This window comes from Cervus canadensis, chromosome 27 (genome assembly GCF_019320065.1).
Source record: "Cervus canadensis isolate Bull #8, Minnesota chromosome 27, ASM1932006v1, whole genome shotgun sequence".
Taxonomy (NCBI): Eukaryota; Metazoa; Chordata; class Mammalia; order Artiodactyla; family Cervidae; genus Cervus; species Cervus canadensis.
This window is the reverse complement of record NC_057412.1, coordinates 34,949,992-34,968,024: the sequence shown is the minus strand read 5'-3', so window position 1 is coordinate 34,968,024 and position 18,033 is coordinate 34,949,992. Positions and strand designations below refer to the sequence as shown.

The 18,033-nt window shown below is 37.8% G+C and overlaps 1 protein-coding gene across 3 annotated transcripts in view; it reads right to left on the bottom strand.

Moving 5' to 3' along the window:
• The window catches only part of NSUN3 (NOP2/Sun RNA methyltransferase 3), a 57,528-nt gene that overhangs the window by 38,280 nt on the left and 1,215 nt on the right, over positions 1-18,033 (bottom strand). For 2 of the 3 annotated variants that reach the window (XM_043448641.1, XM_043448639.1), the window contains exons 3-4: positions 9,926-10,269; positions 686-840 (exon numbers count right to left, since the gene is read on the bottom strand). In XM_043448641.1, coding sequence (XP_043304576.1) covers positions 686-840; positions 9,926-10,269 — 499 coding nt within the window. The remainder of the gene's footprint in view (positions 1-685; positions 841-9,925; positions 10,270-18,033) is intronic. The other variant, XM_043448640.1, reaches the window with a different exon arrangement.

The following is an 18,033-nucleotide window of genomic DNA, read 5'->3' as shown; positions in this document are numbered from 1 at the left end:
AAATTAGCAAATAAATAAGTAAATTTATTTTAATAACTGAAAATACACCATGGTAAATTGTTTACAACGCTTCTTCACTAACACCTTACAAAAGAATTTCCTGTGACTTTCAGCATTTAGGTCTTTTTCAGTGGAGAAGGGGAATAAGAGGACTAAAAGTCTACTAATGTCTACTAATATTTCATATTCTTGTTAACTACAGCAAAAACTTTTACAAAAGTTACTCATTTTATTTTTTTAAAGTTACTCATTTTAAACAGATGTTACTATATTCCTGAATTCTCAGCATTTATATTTAAGAACTAATAATTCAATTTCAGTTTACTGAAAGGCTGTCTTTTTCTTCAACTGTCATACTCTGATACGAAATGTTACCGAATTAAAGCAATACAGTGCACATGTTTGTGTACCGACTCAGATAATATCTGATCTCTTCCTGAGTATCTTTGAGGTACCTGGAAATAAAAAGCATTCTATAATCCCCAATCCCAATGTTACCGCTTCTTTTGAACATGCTGACCATCAAATAAAAACTGCTCCCATGTTCACTTTATCAGAATTTCCCAGGGTACTGAGAAATTGTATCCAGCTATGTCTGGAAGCAGATGGAAAATAACCACAACAAAGCAACATAACAGTAGGATCACTGGGAGTCTATCAATCTGTCACAATGTAATAAAAGTACCTTGTCAAAGGTTTCAGGCTGGGCATCTCCCATTTCTCTGCCATCCAATTCAGACACTTTAATTACATTTACCAAAGGCTGTGGGATGAAAGATTCTAACGTCTGCCTCAGCCACCTCAATCTCAGACTATCGTATTCATTACAATGAAGATAACCTAAATATAAAGGATTAAAAAAAATTTTTTTAAATGAACACAATAGAATTGTTAAATTTCCACTTTTGATCAAATAAATTTCAGAAATACACTGGTTCATTACAATTACACAGGAACAGGGCTGAGAGGTAAACATTATGATTGTCTATGTTTAAAGACTTGAGTACACTCGCAAACACTTCATAAAACATTTACCATAGTCACGCCTACAGAGCCTCTCAGAAGCTCTCACCATTTATTCATTCAAATTTAATTCTGAAGGTAAAAACCTTTAGAGAATTAGAGATTCCTAAAGATATACTATACAACCAATACCTTAGACACAGTTCTCTCCTAAAGCTCTTAAGAGTAAATGATATATAAAGTTCCTTCCAGGTCAGAACACCTTGATTTTAAATAAAGGAAGGTCTGTGGCATGTGGAAAAAAGCATGTAAAGTGTAACTGGCTTTATGATAAGAAAGGCATAGGCTCAAATTAAGAATTGTGAGACTCCAGAAAACTGACTCAGCTCTCCTACACAGTCTCACTTTCCTTATCTGTAAAATGGGAACTATAATAGTGAAGGAGTTTAGAACACTCCACTGCAAAATATGCTGTTTTGGCATATTGATTGAGTTAAAAGCACTTGAATAACAGCAGATGTGGGAAGGGCATCTGACCTATCTTTTTCTTCCTGAAAGCAGGAGATGAACTCCCGTGTGAAAGATACCCTCCCTATAAGAGGAAAGAATATTCTTATCACCAGGGACAGGGAGTCAAGGCCAAGAGAAAAAACACGTGTATGCTTTATTCCTGTAGCTCTGTCTTACGTCAGTCACTGTCAGAAGCCCTAACAGAATACAGGAGAAAGTTTACTACCCCTACCTTACAAAGTGGTTGTTAAGATGAAATGCTACAACTTAAACTTATACAGTACTGTATGCTGACTGTATCTCAATGAAACTAGAAGGAAAAAAAAAGATCAACTGTGATAATTTAGTAACATATCTAGCATGTGTGATGTGCTTAGTCGCTCAGTCGTGTCCGACGCTGTGACCCCATGGACTGTGGCCTGTCAGCCTCCTCTGTCCATGGAATTCTCCAGGCAAGAATAATGGAGTAGGTAGTTGTTCCCTTCTCCGGGGGATCTTCCCAACCCAGGGATCAAACCCAGATTTCCCGCATTGCAGGCAGATTCTTTCCCATCTGAGCCACCAGGAAGCCCATATCTAGCAAAGAACTGCAAAAGGAGTAACAAGAAATGTTCATAATGTTAGTGTTAGTCGCTCATTCGTGTCCGACTCTTTGCGAACCCACAGACTGTAGCCCGCCAGGCTCCTCTGTCCGTGGGATTCTGCGGGCAAGAATACTGGAGTGGGGTTGCCATTCCCTTTTCCAGGGGATCTTCCCGACCCAGGGATTGAACCCAGGTATCCCGCATTGCAGGCAGATTCTTTACCATCTGAGCCTTCAGGGAAGCCCAGTTCTTTTAGCACCAGTTCTTTTAGCATTCAACTGCAAAAGGAGTAACAAGAAATGCTCATAATGATTACTAACAATACATGTAGTAGTAGTAGCTTCCCTGGTGTCTCAGTTGGTTAAGAATCTGCCTGCAGTGTGGGAGACCTGGGTTCAATCCCTGGGTCAGGAAAATCCCCTGGAGAAAGAAGTGGCAACCCACTCCAGTATTCTTGTCTGGAGAATTCCGTGGACAGAGGAGCCTGGTGGGCTATAGTCCATGGAGTCACAAAGAGTTGGACATGACTGAGTGACTAATCTTCACTTTCTTATAGTAGTAATTATTATCTTGAGTCCCTATTCAGGGCTAGGCACTGTTCTAAGACTTTACATGTAGTAATGTATTTGATCCTCACACACCTCAGGTGGGTAATTTTATTATCATTTCCGTTTTACTGATAAGGAACTGGAGGCAAAGAGAGGTGAAGTAATTGCTCAGGTTTACACAACAGGAAACCAAGACACCTTGGTTCCGGAGCCCGCCTGCTTTTCAGCACCATGCTATGCTGCTTCTCAGAAACAGAAGGCAGTTAGCAAACTGTTTTCTCCCTGATAGAAAAGTTATTTTGTTTTTCCTGTAGTTAAATATATATTTATAAATATTTATATATATTTATTATAGTAACATAAATTGCTTATAATATTAAAGACAAGTATATTTTCAAATGTACAAAAGTATAAAGAACACCAAAAATTACCTAAAACTCAGTCTTCAGATAAGCATCATTTAACATTTTCATTAAATAATCCTACCACATCTCTTTATGTCTACACCTACACATACATGGATATATGGATATAAATGGATATAAATGGAATATATAAATGGATATATATAAATGGAATTATATAATATTTTTGCAGTGTCTTTTTTCCATCTTACTCTTTATCTCCCCACTGTCAACTGCCCAACCACCCATCAAAAGGAACCTACATTATTAACCTGATATACATGTGCTTATATAATTACCTGCATATACAGTATTCTATTTACACACTTTTCTGTCTCCTGACTCTCCACATGGTAACAGTTCAAAGGCCATACCACCAAGTCAACCGGCAGAGATGCGAATCATTTTTAAAGGCTGATGAATAGTACATAGGAAAAAAAGGTGTCCTCTTTTATTCAACCATTGCCAATTTCTGGGCATTCACACAATTGTCATTAATAATCACATGTTTTTGAACTGTGGTGTTGGAGAAGACTCTTGAGAATCCCTTTGGACTTCAAGGAGATCCAACCAGTCCATCCTAAAGGAAATCAGCCCTGACTATTCATTAGAAGGACTGATGCTGAAGCTGAAACTCCAATACTTTGGCCACCTGATGCAAAGAACTGACTCACTGGAAAAGACCCCGATGCTGGGAAAGACTAACAACTCCACAGTCATTGCTTCCAGTCACTGGGACATGCCCAGTTACACCAATTACAAGAGTCACTACACCCAGCCAAGCCCAAAGCATGGCATCCCCATCAGGTCTCTAGGGTTTATTTATTCCTTGTCCCAGTGCACATGCATTTTAACTAATCAAGGTCATTTTTATCACAAGTCTAGAAACAAAGTAACAATTTCTCTCAGGTTACCAGGTGAACCCAGCTAGAGAACTGAAGGTGAAATTCTAATGTAAAGTGGGAAAAGTTTTTGTAAAGTCTTTGCTCAAAAATATCTGTATATACATATATTCATATGTATACATATGTACACACACACACATATATACATATGTTGTTATTTTTCTGATTGTCATTCCACTGTAAAAAACTCTGTAATAACATCCCAACCTCCACTAAATAAACACCTAGTTTTAAAGCAAGGTCTATAATTGTGAGACCTCAAGATCATCTTTCAATTTTAACACCACACCAATTATTTCGGCAAAGTGATGTTTCCACTTTTTAATACGCTTTAGGTTTGTTAAAGCTTTCTTTCCAGAGAGCAAGAGTCTTTTCATTTCATGGCTGCAGTCATTGCTCACAATGATTTTGGGGCCCAAGAAAACAAAATCTGTCGCTGCTCCCATTCCCCCCCCTTCTATTTGCCATGAAGTGATGGGATTAGAGGCCATGATCTCAGTTTTTTGAATGCTGAGTTTCAAGCCAGCTTTTTCAGTCTCCTCTTTCACCTCCATCAAAAGGCTCTTTAGCTCCTTTTCACTTTCTGCAATTAGAGTGGTATCATCCGTATATGTGAGGTGGTTATTTCTCCCAGCAATCTTGATTCCAGCTTGCGATTCCTCCAGTCTGGCACTTTGTATCATGTATTCTGCATATAAGTTAAATAAGAAGGGTGATGCTATAAAGTGCTGACATACTCCTTTCCCAATTTTGAACCAGTACACTGTTCCATGTCCAGCTCTAACTATTGTTTCTTGACTTTCATACAGGTTTCTCAGAAGACAGGTAATATGGTCTGATACTCCCATCTCTTCAAGAATTTTCTACAGTTTGTTGTGATCCACACAAAGGCTTTGGCATAGTCAATGAAGCAGAAATAGATTTATTTCTGGAACTACTTTGCTTTCTCCATGGCCCAACAAATGTTGGCAATTTGACCTCTGATCTCTCTGCCTCTTCAAAACCCATCTTGTTCATCTTTCGTTCTCTATTCCCATAGTGCTGAAGCCTAGCTTGAAGGATTTTGAACTCAGAGGATGGCATCAATTTAGGGAGGGGTTTCAGAAAGGACTAGAAAAATCACCTTAAAGCTTCATTTGTACAGGTAGAACATTCTTTTTTATTTAGTCTACATTGTTAATTTTGGGTGGTTTTTTGGAGGATTCACTAATGCAGATTATGTATAGGTGTCTGAAAGCTTTTGTCTTAGTCTGAAATCACTAGAAAACAGCCGAAGACAAAAGTTTACATCACAGAAGGGTACGATCCCAGGGAAGCAAGAGTGGGAAATAAAAGGAAGTAAATCATGCAAGGAGGGAACACAAATGTACGAGGGTTTGTAATCAAGCTGGCTATTGTTCAGTTAAATTTCATTCCATTTTTCTTTTTTCTGGTTTAAATATCCTATATTCTGTTCTTTTAGTAGTAACCCTAAAGCATTTAACATGCATATGTAAAAGAAAAACCTAAAATAAGTCAATCTCCACCATTTTTCCTAAAAGATACAAGAATCTCATAACATTTCCTCCTAAATAAGATGCTATTGCATTATGTATTGGGATTTATTTGCACTTATATTTTTTAACTGTATAAAATGTTATTATCATTGTCTTCTATATCCAATGACTGTTAGATTTTTCCCATTTATTTCTCACTTTCTTCTTTCTTCAATTCTTTTTGTATCTTCCATTTTCCACCTAGGATGGCTTTCCCTTTTCCTTCAGAATTGCTGGTGACAAACTACACTCTTACTCTCTGTCTAAAAGAAAAGTCTAATTTACTTTTTCTCTTCAAAGATATTTTGATGAATGTATTTCTGGATTGACAGTCATCTTTTCTTAGCACATTGAAAACATCATTCCTCTGAATGCCAGCTTCCATTATTACACTCAGAGGTCATTCCTCAGTCCAACTGTTGTCCTTTGAAGGCAGACTGTCTTCTCTGGCTGCTATTAAGATGGTTTTTTATTTCCATAATTCTGCAACTTCACCATAATGGTCTATACTGGCTTAGCTCTGGTTACAAAGTTTCAGAGGGTATGTCCACTTCTCCCCTACCACTAAAACTGAAAACAATCTTCCTTTCAGTTCTTTGGAGAAGACAATTTCTTCCTAGTTTACCTTATTGGAGGGAAAAGTATTTTGGAGTCTAAGGTTTATACAAATTAATCTTCTGATGGATGCTTTAACTGAGCAGGCTCTGGCTTCTTGTATCCACACATGTTCATGAAGCAATAAGTTTTCCAGGTGAAGCAAAAAAAAAAAAAATGCTCTCAAGTGAAAACCCAGCTTCGATGCTCAATTTACCTCCCAGGTTCTCAAACTGTTAACTTTTGGCCACTGAGTATTTGGAGAACATTAACACACTTTAAAAGATTTTGCTTTTCTTTAATATTATATCCCACACTTTTAAGTTATTTTCAACAGGAGAGTTAGCTAAAACAAATAGTTTGTCATATCACAGGAAACAGAAGTCTTAGTTACCTCTATATCCTTCAGAGCTCTACACCTACCATGCAATGCCTCACACATAGTATATGCTCACCAAATGTGGCTTACTTGATGTAAAATATGGCATTATAATAAAGATATTTAAATTGCTAAAACTGAAAATCAGGGCAGCTTTTCATTAAATTGCAGCTTTAGTCAAGATCCTCAATTCAGCATTTTAAAGTAACTCTCAGTTGAAATACAGCTTTATACTATATTACAGTTTGGTCTAGACAGGTTTTATTTGAAATAGGATTAAATTGGTTAAACTTTAAAAAATATATAAGGCATTACAATCCAAGTTTCATATATACACACACACACAAACACACACAGTCTCAGACTCACTACATTGTGACAGAATTAATTTTCAAGCTTAAATTGCCAAAAATAAACCAAATCTTTTTTTATTTTTCCCTCATCTAAGTAGAAAAGGGGATAAATTTAACAAATTCTTGAAAAAGTCATTGAGCTTTTTCAGGAATAGCATTTGGAGTCTCGGCTTTACTTTTTCTTTTTTCTACTACATGTTCAAAATTATCACTGTTGTTATTATTTCCAAAAAGAAGATGCATCTAATGCAGGGAGTTCTTGGAAGGCTTTCTAGGAAAGTTGATTTCTGAGTGAAAACCTGAAGAATGGAAAAGAATTAGCAAAGGGGAAGAAGGGGAAAATGGTACCTGTAGGGTGTGCAAAAGGCTCAGAGGGAGAAGGGAAAAAGCAATTCAGTAAAGAGTCTTTCTAATGTTCTCTACCATCAAAAGCTAACTAGATGTAAAAAGGATATTATTGACAGCAAAGCGAATTTCATGTCAACCCTCAGCAAGAAAGTTGATCAAGCCACTCTATCAGGCTGGGTCATTCTTAACTTGTTAATGTTTTCCTATTTAGAATCAAAAGTGGCTTTTTTTTTTCCTTTTTCTATCAACACCAGGACATTACAGAGGCTCCACTGACAAAAACAGAGCAATAAAACACAATGGACAGTCCCTCATCGTGCTAACAGGTAGAAGCAGCTAGACCAGAAGAGAAGTAGGCTAATTTTTTTTAATCATCCTAAAATATGAGCTTTTTAATTATTCAAAGCTGTGAACCTCCTGACCCAGAATAAAGGCCAGCACTGATTTGAAGAAATTCAGAGGATAAATGCACATTTAGTGCAGCCATCATTTTAAGTTTTGCTTATAAAAGCTTTTTTTAGCATGGCATCTGCATTCCAGATTCAAGCACTGTAGCTAACCTAATTTGGGATTTGAGCATCAGCATGAAGACATCTGTACTTCTTAGTAAACCATTATCATTAGCCCTTCTTAGATGAAAAGCTACTTTACTTGGACTACTGCCTGTAACTCATTGCCCTTGATGTAAGAACAGGAAGATTCTTCTATACTTCAAAGTCATAGAATATATCCATTTGCCTCTGGATTCCTAATCTGAATTTCTTTACCATAAACATGTTAAATATTTATAGCCTACTAATGAGGATAATCTAGGATTAAAATGCCCTCTTTTCAAAATGGTACCCAAATTTGGCATTTCTCTTCCATTTTTCACAATTCTAAAAATTCTATATTCAAGACTGACGTAACAAACAAAATAAGCATGCAATCAAAGAATAGAGGGTAAAGGCGATATCAAATACTCCTTATAACACATGATTCCATAAAATTTCATTTTCAGCTCGAATTATAAAAATAATAAAACAAACTTACAAAATAATCTCTTTTGTTGTGACCTCTTAACAACAACAAAAGAAATACAGCAAGCTTCAATAACAGTTTTAACCACAATTTGAAAACACACAGTATGTTTTCACCTAAAATATACAGTTAACTGGTATACTTGTATCAATGCCCAGTACAACTGGATTCAGAGTTCTCATAAAAATGTTTATAAATTATTTCAACAGGAATGCTCTCAAAGGAAGATATATATTAGCAGTTCTCAAACTAGGATATGCATGCCCTGGGGATACATAACAACTTTTAAGGGATAAGCAGGCTTAGATAGTTTCAAAGGCATCAATTTTCAGATCATCGGCTTCTTAAAACAGGAGAACACCTCTGGTCAAGGCTTCTCCTAGCTCTTCACCAATTTTATAAATGAGGAGCACACTTCCCACCCATCCAGAGTCTTATTACAGCAAGCTGTGCCGGAGCACAGAAGCCCCCGGAGCACTCCAAAGGCAGTTCAGCACACTAGTGCCTTGGCTGAGAAAGTGAATGAGTCTCCTGATTACGCAACACAGTCTTTTAAAATTGGTTTCCAATTCTTTGTCTTCTTCAAAATAAAAAAACAGACCCAGTGTTTACACAGGTTTACATAGTTCTTACATTGGTTTACAGAGTGTTTATATAGTAGATGATTAAAATAATGCTTAGTGAACGAGGGCTATGTGATTAGGGTTATAATTCAGGAGTTTAAGAAGTAGTGAGATTACTATAACACAAGTCTCACCATTTCATCTTTTCATCTCTGTGAATAGCATCTGCACTCACGAAAACAAAACTATCAAAAAAAAAAACAGACAGAATTGAGGCTGAACCTTGTCTCGTCTAGCCATAAGTAGTTTTCATCCAGGGAAACCTGAAGTAATAGTTTAAAAGTCCCATTGTCTCATTAAGAAAAGAATTTGCAATGAATGCATTACTTTTAACAAATATATATAAAAATGTATTTTACATGTATTTCATCCTTTTTGTAGTACTAATAATAGCAATGATAAGTACTTTCAAAAGAACTTTTAAAATTTTTAGAATTGTACCATCCAATACTATACCCACTTGCTACATGAGGCTGTGAGCACTTGAAATGTGACTAATTCAAATTAAAATATACCCTATGTGTAAAATGCACACCAATTTCAAAGACTGTAAGAAAGAGAATGCAAATATCTCATTGATAATTTCTATTTTGATTACATGTTCAAATAATATTTTGAATGTATTAGGTTACAATGTATTATTAAAATTAATTTCACTTGTTTCTTATATTAATGAGAATGCTCAAAAACATTAAATTATATATATACTTCATGTTATATTCCTATTGGACAGAACTCTCTTAGAACCTTATGGTCCAATAATACAAAAAATGAGTTTAAATGTGGATGTTTTTGTTGCATAAAAGTATAACCAGGACAACAATACAAGACTCTGAAGTGTAAAAGCAACAATAAAACTTTAAAAACCTTTGTCATTAGCTCATCAGGTTTCCTATTATCTGAAAGATTTGTGTTCACAAAATGTTGTAGTTTTGTTGTAGTTTCCCAATTACCTGTAAGGATTAAGTAGCTGGGGGAAAAAAAAAGGTTATTTACACTATTTCCTCAGTAAAACTTCTACTCTTCTCCACACTGTCTTGATTTTTAGGCTTTCAAAGTCTGAAAATTCAGTCTTACATTTCTCCCTGCATAGTCTAAAAGTATTCTGTAACATGTGAACATTTAAAAGTTGTCAATTATGGAGAGAAAAGTACATTACCTGGATAAGCACACTGCAGCAGAGCTAGAGATTTGCCTCCAGGGGCGGCACACAGATCCAGAACCTTCTCCCCATCCCTCAATTCCAGAGCCAGTACTGGGAGAAGGGAGGCGGCATTCAGGAGATAGTATTTTTTTAGGTTTCCAATTTGGTGTCTTTCTGAAGGCATTCTGTGAGGAGTTCTGCTAAGGTAACATTTCATTGATTTAGGACAGTAGGGTAAAGATCCTTGAAAGAGTGAGTGATAGCCCTTCAGATGTAAATCCTTTTCCAGTTCAAAAGGGTAATTGAATCTGTTAAGAAGAACAGCATATTGCCAACAAGATGGAGATGTTAGTATGTCCCTAGGGAGAAAAAGATAAACAAAGGGGTATTAACATTATACTCGGTAATACAATTTGACACTAAGTCAGGGAACGAGGTCCTAGTCTTACGCTTTATTTACCTATGATTTTCAGAACCAGGAGCCAGAATGACTTTTTCTTTTGCCTCAGGCTTCCATATGGCTCAACACAGCACTGTTATGATTCTGTTTTTAAAACTCTGATATTTTGTTCATCGTGGGTTTTTTCTCTGGTATCAGTTTCGGTCACTGAAACAGTATTTATCTTGGTTCCTGAGTTTTAGGGGCCCCTTAAAATCTGCACTGAAGAGGAATGCCTCATTTGCTTCTCAGTCTTGACCTTTCCTGCACATTATCTTGCGAAAAAAAACATGACCTGTCTTTAGCATACTTCAAAAATCCATCAAAATAAGACTTTAGTCTATCACTCTTTGCATAAGGAAGTGTTTTTCTTAAGAAAAAATTTAAAACCCGAGTCTTAATTTTGAAGGGAAAAGTACTATCATTAAAGGCTGTTCAAAAGAGTAAGTATCCAAGTTTTCCTCTCATGAAGACAGAAGTATGGAAAGCTAACTACAGTGAACCCTACAGTAACAGAGCTAACGAGGCGGCCAGTGGCTCAGAGGACACAAAACCAAGCATGATTAAAAATCACTTATGGACTGATGGTGCAGGTTTCCCCTGCCCCCACCTCCCCAGCAGATGTACCTTCCTAAGTTTTCATTCGGTCCAACAGTTGGATCTCTTGACAATCACAAGCTCACATCAACTGACAAATGATACAGCAGGAAATATTTAATTTATTTACGGGCAGACCTTTCTAGCTGAGTTATTTGGGAGCCTCATTAACCATGGTCAATTAAATAAATTCCAGCTGCTACTCACCCTGGTGTTGCCTATGTGAGGAATGGCTGGATTGAAATGTAACACCTGCGACTGGAAGAGTGCCATGTGAATTTCAATTGAGGCTAATATGTGAAATTGCTTTCTCTTATCACTACCTCTTACTATGATAGTGCATCACAGAAGCCCAGCATTTCAGCTCTACCGGGGGATGACAACCTCTTTCTTTAATAGCGTGCTTCATGAACTTTAACGTGCATATAGTGACTGTAAGAGACTGCTGGGCCCCACCTGGGGTTTCCTGTTGTCGTTCTAGTAAGTCCTCAGGTGACATTAATGCTGCTGATCCACAGACCACACTTTGGGAACCACTGAATTAAAATGGACCCTAAAAGGAAATTTATTGTTGTAACCTTATGTCAGTCCATCCTAATTATACCCTCCAAACTGGCTGAATATCAATCCAGAGTTTTGAGTCATGTTCAGTTCAAATCAGTTCCGTCACTCAGTCGTGTCTGACTCTTTGCAACCCCATGGACCGCAGCACGCCAAGCCTCCCTGTCCATCACCAACTCCCGGAGCCCACCCAAACCCATGTCCATCAAGTCGGTGATGCCATCCAACCATCTCATCCTCTGTCGGCCCCTTCTCCTCCTGCCCTCAATCTTTCCCAGCATCAGGGTCTTTTCAAATGAGTCATCAATTCTTCGGTGCTCAGCTTTCTTTATAGTCCAACTCTCACATCCATACATGACCACTGGAAAAACCACAGCCTTGACTAGACAGACCTTTGTTGACAAAGTAACAGGGAAATAATGCTCAGAAGTACAATTTTATTAATACAGACTGGAGAGGCTTGGTTTACATCATGGGTCCATCCCTTAGTTAACAATTGGCTTTACACACTTCCAATTGGTTAACATCTGGCATGGCACTTTTAATTGGCTTTATACACTTTCATCTGGCTTTAAACACTTCCAATTGGTTAACATCTGGCAGAAAAATCTAATTTTTTTCTTCATAATTTCCAAAGCTCTTTTAGAATGTTTATTATCTCACATGAACATGAAAACCAGTTGGTCAGTTAAAAATATTTTATAAAATATTTGTATAGATATATTTAGACAGATTTCCTTTAGGGTGGACTGGTTAGATCTCTGGCAGCAAGGAGATCAAACCAGTCCATCCAAAGGGAAATCAGTCCTGAATATTCATTGGAAGGACTGATGCTGAAGCTGAAATTCCAATACTTTGGCCACCTGATGCAAAGAACTGACTCATTGGAAAAGACCCTGATGCTGGGAAAGATTCAAGGCAAGAGGGGAAGGGCATGACAGAGGATGAGATGGTTGGATGGCATCACCGACTCGATGGACATGAGTTTGGATAAACTCCGGGAGTTGGTGATGGACAGGGAGGCCTGGCGTGCTGCAGTCCATGGGGTCGCAAAGAGTTGGACACAACTGAGCTACTGAACTGAACTGAACTGATTTAGACAGACAAAAACTTTGACTAGGATTATATCAAATGTACTAAATTTGGGGAGAATTAACATCTTTTTTGTATTCACTCTTTCTAACTTTCATCACAGTATGTTTCTCCATTTATTCACATTTTCTTTCAGATCCCTTAGCAAAGGTTATTAATCTTGCATATTTTATTTAACCGTATTGTATGCAAGGACTGTTAGTTCAGGAACACTGTAGATTCTTGTACACTATCCAATATGCTAAATCTTGAAGGATGAGGAGTTAGCCACAGGATGAAAAGCGAATACAAGTTCCAAGGCAAACGCCATCGCATGCGTACAGGCACCAAGGTATGATGGAGAACAGTGCATTTGGGGAATTAAAAGTAGTCCAGTGTGGCAGAAGATTACACGGGACAAGTCTAAGATTATCAAGTTTGAAAATTTTATCTTATAAATTTTAAATTCCTATAGATGAGAAGCCACTGAAAGACTTTAAGAGGGGACAGCCTCATTAGATCTAAAAACATGTACTGACAGCAGGATGTGGCAGGAATCTTAAGAAATTAATCCTATCTTATTCTCTAACAACTAGATAAAATAATCCCTTCTTCAGAACAAACCAATTTTCTGATCCCTCCTAATCTATACCCAGCCAACTGAACTACCTGAATTTCCTGGAGCAAGTTTTCTTTATAGTCTTTAACAAACTTAGCATTAAACTGGCCCCTCTGCACTAAAATGACCTTTCCTCTCTCACCAACCTGCAGCCTGGCTAACTCTCCTGCTTGCTATTAGGCCTTCTCTCTCCAGAGAAGCCTTTCTACCTACCATCCAATCCACTGGATCCACCTCACCCTGACACTATTAATAACAAAGATTACTGACCAGATGCTTACTATGTGCCTTTTGTGAGGGGCAGCTATTACGCTTATTTCAGAGGGCAGGCTAACGGAGGTTTTCAGAGATTTGGCAGCTTCCAAGGGCACATCACTACTGAAGCAGAAGTCTCTGACTCAAATCCCCAGGCTTTAAAGTCTAATGGGAGTGTGAGGCCGCAGGACCGCAGCGCAAGTGGTACAGGCAGGAAGAGGAAGAGCAGCTCTTCTCCAAACCTCACCTACTTGCCAGAGGCCCCGCCTCTCGGAAGAGCCTATTGTCTCTTAGCAGTGGGAACAGCTTGACTTAAGTGGCCCTTGAGGAGCGGCTACAGCATCAGTCCAAGGATGGGACTGCTAAGGTTGCTCAGGGTGGCACCTAGCCAGCCCTGAGGAAGCAAAGCCGTGACCCTCAGCTCTCCCTGCACCACTGCTGGTAACTTCCTCCTCCCCCCACCCCCCGACACACACCCTCCAGGGCCTGCGCTGGTGGGATGATGCCCCGGAGCCTACTCATTTTGAAAGCTCTGATGGATGGGCAAGTAGCCCAGCAGACAGTGGAGGGAGCATATACTAGAAGACTTAAGAAGACACTGGCCAGATACCGCATTTCAGTCCTCCTCTCAAGATTCTGAAGCTGCTTCACTTACTGGTCTCCAAGCCAGGAGTTCAACTACATCAACAATCAGCAGAACTGGGACCTAGAAGATTAGTGACCTGCAAATGCTTTGCTAGTATATCCACTGGTGTCATTTTGGAAAAAAAAAACTCTGTACCCTCTGCAACATTTCAAGCTGATATCAAAATCTTCACCGTTATGTTTAAGGATGTAGCTTCCAGCACACTGTAAAAATTGACATTTTAAAATATAAATTACACTACTTTTTAAAATCTATCCTGCAGAACCTAAATACCCGAGTGATTTTAAAACCCATCATTGTCCATTTAAAAATTCATGGACTGACTCTTCCCGAACAGGTGGAAATTTTACACTCTTCCTTTCCCTTTTCTTTATATTCTATTTCCCCATATAACTTTTATAACTTTAAGTCCTGATATAATTTTGTGCTTTTAATCTTTATTACCCTATTGTATTTCTCTCTCTCTCACACACACACACACTCACAGATACTCACACTCAAATATACTAAATTTGTTTTCATTGTAGCCTTAAAGTTTTAAGTGTTAAAATAGTAGCTTCAGAGTAGTTATCAATAAAATTATTAGTACAAATTGACCAAAATAACTTATACATTTGATAATTATCTATACATAAAAAGGGGCTTCCCTGTGGCTCAACTGGTAAATAATCTGCCTGCAATGAAGGAAACCTGAATTCAGTCCCTGGGTTGGGAAGATTCCCTGGAGAAGAGAAAGGCTACCCACTCCAGTATTCTGGCCTGGAGAATAAGACTATATAGCCCATGGCGTCGCAAAGAGTCGGCCACAACTGAGCAACTTTCACTTTCCTTCTAAACATAAAAAGAAAAAAAATAAAAAATAAACATAAAAAGAAAAAATTCATAGGAAATGGCTCCCTTAATGAAACTAGATGCATCCAGGAATGAATATTACCTAGTGCTATAATGATCAGGGTCCAACGTCAATTTCTGTCGTGGCTCAGTGGTGGGTTCAATCCCTGGGTCAGGAAGATCCCCTGGAGAAGGAAATGGCAATCCACTCCAGTATTCTGGACTGGAAAATCCCACAGACAGAGAAGCCTGGTGGGATGCAGTTCAGGGGTCTCAAAAGAGTCGGGACACAACTGAGCGACTAAATAACAACAACAAATAATGACCAGGGTTCAACATCAATTCCTATTTTATGTTTTTAGAAGGGGTAAGAAAAACCTTCACTTAAATAAGTAGATGAGAATTAAATACATTTTGTTAAAGCAATGTCTCCGTTTTGTTTAAATATTTTGTTATGATCTCCACTCACTAAATTAAATATCTTCAGAAAGATTTTAAATGATTTGTTAGCTAACAGCTCAATTCCAAGTCCTTTACTTTTGCTAAAAGCAAAACTTGGAAGACCATCTGACCTGTCAAAGAATCTGGTAGTAGTCATTTACACTAGCAGTCCCATAGTTTCTTGCAGAGGGCTTTTTGACACCCTGGAGGGAATGCATTGTGGAAGAATCAGGATAGTGAAAGTGAGACCTTTTTTGGAAAGTGGGACAAAGACAATTGTAGAAGGACAGGTTGGGAAAGAGGAATAAGCGCCCCCTCAGAAGCAGAGTAATCTTCTGAAAGAGCATATATGAAAGCTGAGAATCTGGAAGTCGACTACAATAACTTGCCTGTGCTCACATATCCCTTGAAAATTGCGTATTATTTGGACAATGCCTGTTACATAACATAATTTTCAACTTTTCTGTGACTTTTTTCTTTACTATTCTATTCTCCACTCTATCTAATGATGAGGATAAAAAATTATCTTACCTACACATTGCTAAGTACCATTGCTTAGTTCTGTGTAACTGCACAGATTACAGAACCCACAAAAAGAGTTCATAGTTAAAGAAATCCCTTCTGTTTTACTGCTATTATTGCCCACTAGAGAGCGCTCATACAATCATTTAAAAAGTCTGGTTTAGAAATCCAGAAATAATCAATTCACAGATGTCCATCCATCAAGATATGTTCTTGAGCCATTTTATTTTTAGTCTGCAGAGATTTTAATAATGAGCTGATTGTCTCCTACTCTTTCTTGACATTGTTTCCTGCTTCCCTTCCATGGAAGGGCTGCACCACAGGAGATGGCAGCATACTGAGGGCCCTTTAAAGACACGACACGAATGTGCTCACCTGAAGAGCGTGTAGGTAACAAGGCAAAAATTGAATGAGGGTAAATTCAACTTCAAAGGGCTGCTCAGAGGATGACGGCAAGAAAGATTTTTGCAGAGCAATAAAGTTAAACACTAAATCTTCCCCACTACTATAACTAAAAATACTGAGCAAATTATTAGCTTTCTAGATAGCACAAGAACCCACTCTCCTTCCCCTGAAAGTACACAGACTCTGCAAGCACAATATTATGTCTTGGAAATAAATAGTTAAAAAACAAAAACCCTTCTGTTCTTCTTTCCCCATGCCTTGCTCCATGCTCAGGCTACTTTCTAAGCAGAGAAAGCCTTTATTTTGCTTATGGCAAATTTAGCACATGTTTATGCAAAATGTAAATTACCATGAAAACCCAACAAAAAGGTAGATGAAGCAGAAGGCATGGCTAATCAAATGGATTTGAGGTTCACTGCTCATTTTGGTTAGGGTCAAATAATTTATAAATCTGTCTAAGCATATTAAACATAAAAATAACTCATTACAGGGTCTGAGTAGCCAGATTACTGTTGTCTGAAGACAATATACCTCTTGAAATTTTTTTTTAATCATCCATTTATGCCTAATTACATCCTAGGTATGAGAGGCATACAGAATAGGGGTGACCAGTAGGAGTTTGTGAACCAGAGAGGCAAATTGAAACCCTAGTTTCTAGAACAAACCCTAGTTCTGACACTTAGTAGCTGAGTGAACCTGGGCAAATTGTAATACTTAAACTATGTGCAGTTCCCTCACGTGAAAAGTAGGAAACCTGGGAGGTTTCTTCCAAGCATCAAATAAAGGCAGTATTGCCTGGCACATAATAAGCATGCTGTAGATGTCTGGCTATGGGGCTATTCTATCTGAGTTAACTCTGCATACTGAAAACCTCATGAACTAATTACACACTTCTCTATTCATCCCTCTTCTCTGACAGAAGACGCTCATTTAAAAACTCTAGTTTTGAAAAAAATCTCCAACTATAAACTACATTTTCAAGCTACAGTATTTACAAGTTTCTAAAACAGTTTGTCTAAAATCACTTCAGAACCATCTCAGACTTTGTCAAATTACCAAGACCTGGCTTCTCCTCAGGTCTTTGCTGTCACCATCAGGCCTTGTTACGTGGGACTAGGTACTCCTGCCTACTTCTATTGGGATACTTATAGAATTAGCAGTTTATATAGTTTTAATCATGCTCCTCCTCTCCTATGAATACCAGACCGTCAGAAAACTGGACATGGGGATTGTCTTACTGTTTCACAGGGTATGGTATAGTGCATCAGACACTCAATGTAAAGAACCCATAGAGTAACATACTGACCAAATGCAAAACTCACTGTACATACAAATCAAACTTCTCTCGTGTCTATGCACTGAATTATTTCTCATTTCTGTTTTCTACAAAATGTTTAAATAATTTGTGTGTGTATGTGCGTGCATAGGCATGTTGTTCAAAACATAAAGCTAAAGACATACAGAAGAAACATGATTACCAAACAAAGTGACTTTAGCCAAGATAAAGCAGTGATGGCTTTAAAGATTTGTTGCGTTATCTCCTGAATTTTCAGAAACTAGTCAAATATCCGCAGAAGTTTAAAAACTTCTCCATTACAGTGTAATTAATTTTGTCAGACTGGTGGGCAGTCATGTTTCAAAGATTAAAGCAGTTAATCAGGGCAAGGTATAACAATGTTTGCTTATAACAAAATTATGACTACAAACTTTTCTTTCTCCCTTTTCCATCTTCCTAT